The 9303-nt window shown below is 47.5% G+C and overlaps 1 protein-coding gene across 7 annotated transcripts in view; it reads right to left on the minus strand.

Moving 5' to 3' along the window:
• Positions 1–9303, minus strand: part of Angel1 (angel homolog 1) — a 45697-nt gene that overhangs the window by 18932 nt on the left and 17462 nt on the right. The window contains exons 1-2 of one of the 7 annotated variants that reach the window (XM_090344554.1): positions 8503–9007; positions 2324–2438 (exon numbers count right to left, since the gene is read on the minus strand). In XM_090344554.1, coding sequence (XP_090200680.1) covers positions 2324–2426 — 103 coding nt within the window. In that variant the 5' untranslated portion in view covers positions 2427–2438; positions 8503–9007. The other 6 variants (XM_090344555.1, XM_090344553.1, XM_090344556.1 and 3 more) reach the window with 6 other exon arrangements.

Below are 9303 nucleotides of genomic sequence, written 5' to 3' on the forward strand. Positions count from 1 at the left end.
AGACTAATCTTCCACAGTGGAACTCTGGACACTGGTAGTTAAAGAAATATGCTTGCCAGATACCTAATCAGGAGGCAGAGAGACCAAGAACCATAGTTCAAGGCCAGTTCTGGCAGAAAAGTTCATTAGACTCTATTTCCAAAATAACCAGCAAAAGGCAGAGCTGGAGACACAATTCGAGTGGTGGAATGCCAGCCTAACAAGATGAACAAGCACCAGCAGAAAGAAAAAAAGAGAAATATGCTTTGTGCTCTAAAAAATGACTTTTGACAAGATCTCCCATTTTTGAGACAAACATTCCTGAGACTCACATTCTTAAATTTATTGAAGACTCATTACTGCTACGCAGTATATTAGCACTAGGTAGTGAACAAAATGGGCATGGCCTTGCCCTCCTGAAGCTGAAACTCTTATGGTCGATAAAAAAAAAAAATAAGAATTTATTCGAGCTAGGCTCATGTCTATAATCTCAGCTACTCTGGAGACAAGAGACATGGAGGATCGAGGCTGGATAGAGAAAAAGCATAATACATAGATACATGTGTTATATACATTTATAGTATTTATACATGTGAATGCCTATATATATACATATATATATACATAAATGAAACCTCTATCATCAATTTCCCGCAGGAAAAAAGGGGGGCACCAATGCGGCTTGCTCCCTAAGCTGCAGAAAGGCTATCAGAGGAACTGAGGGTCGCACGGTGACGAGGGACACGGAGGGGGACGGGAAAGGGGTAACCTGCCAAGGTCTCCAAAGCACCCCTGCCTGGGCCCGCTCCTTCCACCGCTTCCCCCGGTGTTCCAAAGCCCAGGTTTAAGCAGCACTCTGGCTTTTGCGCATCCACCTCAGGCTTCTCCAGAGGACAATGAGCCGGGAGAAGCCTGCGAGAAAGGGGGGTGCGAAGACGACTTCAGCCCGCCCACTCGCCCCCTCCCAGGGCAGCCCCGCCTCTCCCCGCAGAGAATTCGGGCCCGCGCCTGGGCAGCCAACGCTCCGACCCTGGGGAAGGGGCTCCGGCCGGCCTCAGGACCTCTGCACCTCCTCCACCACGGAGGGCCGCACCTTCCCAGCCCCCGTCCACGTTAACCGTGGCTCCACGTCACCAGACCGCAGCCTGAGGAGCGGCCACCCACGAGAGCCGCCGGCAGCCGGAGCCTGGGGAGGCCAGGACGGCTCCGAGGCCGCGTCGAGGCCCGCCTCCCACACCTTGGCACCTCTGGGGGCGGTGGTCGTGGGGCCCGGCGCTCCGCTCGCTACCTCAAGCCCCGAGGAGCCCCACAGGAGTAGGCCCCGGCTCCCGCCCGACAGGACGCGAGGCCGGTACCTGAGAGGGCGCGGAATAGGCGCGCGGCCAGATGCAGCAGGTGACACAGGAACGTCGGGATCATGGCTGGACGCCCGTGCCGCTACCACTGCCGCTGCCACCGCCACCGCCAAGGCTCCCTCAGCTCGGCCCCGCCCCCGCCCGCGCCGCCGAGACCACGCCCCCACGCCGCCAGGCCCCGCCCAGGCCCCGCCTCCACGCCGCCCAGGCCCCGCCCCACGCAGGACCACGGGCGCTGCGAGTCCCCGCCTCCACATCTCAACCACAACTTTATTGGCGCTCAGGTGCCGGCTGGGCGGAGCCGGCTGCCAGGGAAACGGGGGGCCGGGCTCCTAGCGGTCCCCCCGGCGCCCCGGGTTTAAGATGGAGGCGAGGCCCAGGAATATCATTCCGAGGTCACACTGTCACTCCTGCTTCGGCCGCCATCTGCCTGCCCTCTGTCCCCCAGTTCATCTGTCATACAAAGGCCTCTCCTAACCCTGACTTGGATAGCTGGCCCTTCTCAGCCCCCATCCGTCACACCCACTTCCGGCCTTTACTGTCTTCCCGGTTCAGATCCCAAGTCACAAACTGAGTCCTCCCTGGCCTCTGCACCCAACATGTCTCCTTCCGCAAAGATGGCGTTCTTTTTCTTCCTATGGGTGGGCGGAGAGGGGGAAGGGTGGTGGTGGTGGTGATGTAATCCCACTAGTGAGAGGGAAGAGGGGAGGGAGGACAGGGAGGAGGGAGGGAGGGAGGAGGGATGGGGACGGAAAGGGAAGAAAGGGAAGAAGGAATCTTACAAAGCCAGGGGCCAAGTCTTGGGGTTTCTTTACCTCAGGGTATCATCTGTCGACCGGCCTAGACACCTAAATAGGATTCAGTAATTGTTCTCATCAGCTCTGTGCTCACCAACAGCCTCTTTGAATCTCTCTTTCCCACCCGCCTCCCCAAATCATCTGCTCCCACCATGCTCTGAAGAAGGACGATAATACACCCAACATTAGTACCCAGTGTCTGAGCTGTATGATTTCCAATTTGTGGCTGGAGCCGTGGTTGTTCAGGGAAGCCCTCTGGGGAGTCACCAGATCCTGGACCAGCTGGGTACATCATAACACTGAAGGGCTAAAGGGGGGAAGAAGGAGAGAGTCAGACAGGCGGTCTTCCACAATTCACCCTTAGCTTGAGAGGCAGCAATGTCTGCCTTCTGCAGCAGAGCTCGTCCCACTACCTGAGATGAGCCAGAGGTTCAAGCAATCCGGAGGCTTGTTGCTGCTTAGAAATCTTCCCACAGCTATTGGTATTACCTAAGGAGCCCAGAGATCAAGCCCACTCCTTCCAGGTGGTTTAAACACTCCTTGTACCCTCCCTTTTTTCTTTGTATCCTTAGTTATCCAGAAGGTCAAGCTCCAAGATAGATTTTAAATCATTTTGTGAAGTAATGATTTTCTCACCAACTTGGAAAATGATTTTTGGTTTTGTGTTTTGTTTCTTGTGGTCTTGAAGCTTGAAAGCTAGGCCTGGATACTATCCCTGAGCTCTTCCACTTAAGGCTACTGCCCTACCCCTGGGCCTGCGTGTTGTCCCCAAGCTCTTCAGCTCAAGGCTACCACCCTACCCCTTGAACCATAGCACCACTTTCAGTTTTCTAGTGGTTAATTGGAGATAAGAGTCTCATTGGCTTTGTAGTGCCCAGACTGGCTTTGAACCTTGATCCTTGGATCTCGGCCACCTGAGTAGCTAGGATTACAAGCGTGAGCCACCACACCTAGCTTGGAAAATGTTTTTGGTTTTTTTGTTTGTTTGTTTTTTGCCAGTCCTGGGCTTGAGCTCAGGGGCTGAGCACTGTCCTTGGATTTTTCTCAAGGCTAGAGCTCTACCACTTGAGCCTCAGCACCATGTCCGGCTTTTTCTAAGTATGTGGTACCAAGGAATCGAACCCGGGTCTTCGTGCATGCTAGGCAAGCACTCTACCACTAGGCCAAACTCCCGGCCCCATTAAACACAGATTTCTTAAAATCACAGAGTTCAGCTTTCACAGATCTGGATAAGACCCTGAGACACTAATTCTAAAATACAGTTTAGGAACTTGTGCTGAAGAAGCTTCGCCTATGGCTGTTCAGAGCACACGTGTAGGCCTGGGAGTTCAGCTCAGCTCATACCATGTTCTTTCAGAGGCTGTTCTTGGGGTCAGTGAAGTGAGGCATCCTTCTTTTTGTCTCCTGACATTTCCTATCCATGGAATTCTCACGTACCTGAGAAGTTTCTGTGGCCCAGTGTTTACTATTGCATTTTTGTAACCTGGGCAAAAGCTGACTCCAAAAACTATGAATGTAGAATTTCTTCCATGATGCTGGCTGAGAAGAAGCTCCTGCCCTTGACACAGCAATATGGCATTGCTAAGTAAGCCAGAAACTGCAGGTTCCAAAGAAATTTGGCATAGGACATTCAGCCTCAGATTTCCCTGGCCAAAGGAAAATTACAAGCATGATCTGCATTGTTTCCAGCTATATTGTAGAAATAATGGGGGGGGGAGAAAGGGGGGAATCTCCTCAGATTCATCCCAACTGTGATAACAATGCCCCACTTTCCATTTTCTAGAGGTTAGTTGAAGATAAGAGTCTCAGGTCCTTTTGTGCCTGGGCTGGTTTTGACCCTTGATCCTCAGATCTCAGCCTCCTGAGTAGCTAGGATTACAAGTGTGAGCCACTGCACCCGGCTCAAAATTGTGCATTTTAACTTGGAATCTATATTCTAAAATTCGATGTTTTACTTTTTTGTACTCAGAGTTTGAAATCCAGTATGTGTTTTATTTGGATATCACATCTCAGTTTGGATGTAAGACACATAAAGATGTGTTGTCACCTTCTGTCCATCCTCCCACAAAGAAAACACTGTTCCTGTCCATTTTCTTTCTGAACAGCATGATCACCTTCTGAGCTATTCTGACTTTGGATGTTTTCTCTTGGGTGCCAGTGGCTCATGCCTATAATCCTAGCTCAGGTGGCTGAGATCTAAGGATCGTGGTTCAAAGCTAGCCTGGTTGGGAAAGTCCATAAGACTCATCTCCAATTAAACAACCAAAAAAAGGCCAGAAGTAGAGCTGTAGCTTACATAGTAGAGCACTATGGACCAAAAAACATTGCAGGGTTCACCAACTCTGAAACACTCATCCTGAGCACAAGCCTTTCTGAGCTATGAATAAGTGGTTACCCTGAGAAACAACCTGAGAGGAAAGGAGAAACCACCCTGCCATAATCAAAGAACAACAAAGAAGCAGATGCAGAAGGCTCTGCCATTGGACTGATTTCATTTATATCCTTGCTCTGTGACCTCAGGCCAGTTACTTAACTCTTTGGTATTCAGTTTATACATAACAGAATCTCATGATAGCATAGTAGCAATTGTTGAGCACCACACATGCATTAATATATATGAAGTTCATGGGACAATGGCTGGTATTAAAGGAGTGTAATGAAGGTAGCTTTCAAGATATTAAGGGTCCCCTCTGCCTTGAACCTCACCATTGGAAATGTGATAGCAGGAAGGTTGGTGATGAATATGGTGGTATTTGACATCCATATACTAGCGTAGGTGACATTCTCTAGTTCAGGTGAAAACCACAGTTCCTGTTCTCTAAGACTAGCATACATGAAGCCATGGGTTTAATTCCTCGTTAACCACATACACAGAAAAAGCTGCAAGTGGTGCTGTGGCTCAAGTGGTAGAGCACTAGCCTTGAGAAAGCCCAAGGACAGTGTTCAGGCCCTGAGTTCAAGTCCAGAACTGGCAAAAAAAGAAGTCTTGTAATATGAGCCCCAAAATTATGATCCATAAGAAAAAAATAATTTTAAGGTATTTTATTGTTATTATTAAGTTGTTGTACAGAGAAGTTACTGTTTCATAGGTCAGGTAATGAGTACATTTCCTTTTAGACAATACCACCCCTTCCCTTGCATTCCCCCAGTTTCCCTCTCCCATTGCCCACAAGTTGCATAGTTCATTTTTCACACAGGCTCTACTGACTATACTGTGCCTGCATATGTTCATCCTTCCCCATAGAAAACAGTCATTTTTAACAAAGTTTGACCATTAAAATATTTTCTCTGTGAAAAATATTAAGAGAAGAAGAAAACAATCCCCAGACAATATTTTCAAGTCATGTTTCTGATAAAGAACCTATAACAACATATCAAGAATTCTCGAAACTTTTCAAAAAGAAATAACTTAAAATGAGCAAGAGACAGCTAGGTACCCATAGCTCATATTTATAATCCAAGCCACTCAGGAGGTGTAGATATAAGGATCATGAACAAAGCCAATCCCAGAAGAACAGTCCTTGAGACTCTATTTCCAATTAACCAGGACAATGCTAGACTGGTGACACAGCTCAAATGGTAGAGCACCAACTAAGCAAGAAAGCTAAGCAAGTGTGCCCTGAGTTCAAGCCCTAGTGACAGCAAAAAAGAAAAAGAAACAAGAAAGGTAAGGGGCCAGGAGGGTTGCCTAGTGATACAGTGCTTGCCTAGCATGCATGAAGCCCTGGGTTCGATTCCTCAGTACCACATACACAGAAAAAGCCAGAAGTGGTGCTGTGGATCAAGTAGTAGAACACAAGGCTTGAGAATGCTCAAGGACAGTGCCTATGCCCTGAGTTCAAGCTCCAGGACTGGCAAAAAAAAAAAAAAAAGAAAAGAAAAACAAAAGAAAAAGATGTGTAAGACCAGCAAAGAAGACATAGGAAAGGTAACTAAGCCTGTAAGAGGTTATTCCACATCACTAACCATTAGGAAAATGCAAATTAAAACCACCATGAAATATCACCATGCACTTACTAGAATGGCAAAATAGAAATAGAAATGGGCAGAATATGGAACAATTGATACTCAAAACATTCTTGGTGGGAATTCAAAACAGGAAACCACTTGACAATTCCTCTAAGGTTAAACCTCCACTCTGCTATGGCCTACCTATCCTATAAGCTCTTCACTCAAGAGACGTGAAAGCTTATGTTTGTGGAGAAACCTGCATGTTGTAGCACCTCTACTCATAATTATACAAAATGAGATGAAACAGAAGGTGTCATTCTGTGGGTGAAGGGAAAAACAAAGTGTGACTCATTCCTGTAACCAAGTATTACTCTAAATTGGAATGGAAAAATACTATATATGCCACAACATGGATGGGTCTTAAACATGTTTTGTTAAAAGTGAATCTGGGTGAAAGGAAATGCACTCATTGTATGAATCATGTAATTGCAATCCCCCTGTGCATCACCTTAATAACAACAATAAAGGAAATACAATAAAGAGGAAAAAAGTATAATTTTTTAGTGAATCTGGAGGTGAGTCAAAGTGTCAGGTACCAAGATCAAGTCCTAGTCTCAGACCAAAAATAAATCTACCTCTTTGAAAGAATCACTAGGGGGAGATGGGAGGAGCAGAGGATGGGGGTTCCTGCTCCAGGCTGTGTAAGCAATACTTAAGCGGCTCCATGAAGACTCAGATACTGATAGGGAAGTTGAAGACTTATGAGGGATGGACTCGGGGAGCAGAGGCACTGCTAGCCTGAATCTGAACACAGCCCTGGAAGTAGGAAAGAGTGGTGAGGCAGATGATCGGGAAGCGCAGGGAGAGGTCAGGTTTCTTCCCACCAAGGGAACTTCAAGTTTATTTAAAAGTAAAAGAAACACAGGCACTGGTGGACACACCTGTAATCCTAGCTACTCAGGAGGCTGAGATCTGAGCATCATGGCTGGAAGCCAGCCCTGGCAGGAAAGTCTGTGAGACTCTATCCCCAATTAACTACTCAGGAAGAGCCAAAAGTGGCCCTGTGGCTCAAGTAATAGAGCGCTAGCCTTGAGCACAAAAAGGCTCAGGGATGGTGCCTAGGCCCTAGAGTTCAAGTGAAAGGAAATCAGCAAAGCAGACTCTTGGTAGAGAAAGGTCCCAAAGACTGAGTGATGCTTTCACTTCACGGATGCTTTCTTGTCCTCTACACCAACCAGATGCATTGTGGATCTCTGGGACTTGGTCTTTCCGATCATTCTTGGAGCTGACCACACCTCAAACTACTTGGTTATTTTTGAGGGACTACATAAGATTGAGACACCAAGACAGTGCAGCCATGCTGATTTCAGGATACTCAAATTATTACAGTGCACAGGAGCTCTTCCAAAATATTACCCCATGATTCTTACATGTCAATTTCTTCTTTTTTTTGTCAGTCATGGGACTTGAATTCTGGGCTTGAATGCTGTTCCTGAATTCTTCGGTTCAAAGCTACCGCCCCAACCCTTAACCTGGGTGTTGTCCCTAAGCTCTTCAGCTCAAGGCTACCACCCCATCCCTTGCGCCACAGGGCCACTTCCCATTTTCTGGTGATGAATTGGAGATAAGAATCTCAAGGACTTTTTAGTGCCCGAGGCTGACTTGGAACCTCAATCCTTAGATGTCAGCCTCTTGAGTAGCTAGGATTGCAGGTGTGAGCTGCCTACATGTCAATTTCTATCTTGTTTCACACAAGCTTTGAAAGGCCTCTATCCTGTGTCTGTATTCCTGCCCTACAATACTCTTAGTGTCTTGTAACCTACTAGATGTTCTAAGTATCTCTCAGCACAAATGCTAAAAGGAATAATATCTCAGATGTACACATTTGGGGACGATGATACCGGATTTGAACTCAGGGCCTGGAGCTTCATAGACTATATTTAAGCCACTCCTCCAGTCATTTCACTTTATTTTTAAGATGGGGTCTTATGTTGTTTTTGTTTTTTGGTTTTTGTTTTTGCCAGTCCTGAGCTTGAGCTCAGGGCCTGAGCACTGTCCTTGGGCTTTTCTCAAGGCTAGAGCTCTACCACTTGAGCCACAGCACCATTTCTGGCTTTTTTCTATGTATATGGTACCGAGGAATCAAACCTGGGTCTCTGTGCATGCTAGGCAAGCACTCTACCACTAGGCTAAACTCCCAGCCCTGGGTCTCACGCTTTTGCCGGAACTGGTACAATCGTCCTAGCTCTACCTCCTGAGTAACTGGAATGATGGGTGTGCGACACCACACCCAGCTACATTCTTCTTTGGATCCATGGTTCTATGTCTTTCTTCCATAAATTTTTAGGTCTGCCTCAGTCTTCTAAATAGCAAAAGGGATTTTTTCACTCCCCTCCACCCTAAGCTCTCCAGTCACTCACCTGACAGTTGATGTGCTGAAAGCTTATAGAGATGGAATAGAAACGCCTCCAGATTCTCTTAACAGCAAAGTGCAACTGAACTTCAGTTCCACAATGTGTGAACCCAGCAGAGCATAAGAGTGACGGCTGAGTGGTTTCAAGTTAGGCAGCCCAGTAGTTTGGATTGAACAATGCTTTGGCTGCAACGAACTGTAGCGACAGATCATAAGTTTGTCATGCTTTGCTTTTGATCTTCTGCTCCAAGGTTGAGGATGCTCTCCCAAAGGGGGAAGAAAAAAGGAAGAAGAGCTGGGTGGAAGAAAACCAACTTCACCCATCACTGAAATACTTCGTACCCGAAGCACAGCCACCTTGAGAGAAGAACATGATGGTGGCTCTTCAAAGTCACCTGATTAAGGGCCTTGGGTCTGATCCTGACTCAGAGGGAAATACGCTGTCACTGAGAGGCCTCCCCACAGCACCTGAGCACTCACAGCCAAGCCTGGGCTTGGCCCCTGTGGACATATGAGAAAAGATGACCGCCAAAGACACGGAGAGGCCTCTGTCGTTGCCAGGTCTACCCACATGGATCACAATGGCTGCCTGAGGTCATGGAATGTTGAAGATGCATTGAAAGCAGCTCCTACGTCACAAAGTCGCGGGTGGGTGGGCATCTTTTTGACAGGGTTCCTGGGTGTAGAACTATACCACTCTCCCTGATGAGCTGGGGCTGTAACTACTTCTCCCAGACAGAGTTGGGATCAAATCCATGCATGTCCAATTCCCACCCAAGCTCACTGTCCTCCAGGCTTTCTGGGATGA

This window comes from Megascapheus bottae, chromosome 14 (assembly GCF_031878675.1).
Source record: "Megascapheus bottae isolate mThoBot1 chromosome 14, mThoBot2.hap1, whole genome shotgun sequence".
NCBI lineage: Eukaryota > Metazoa > Chordata > Mammalia > Rodentia > Geomyidae > Megascapheus > Megascapheus bottae.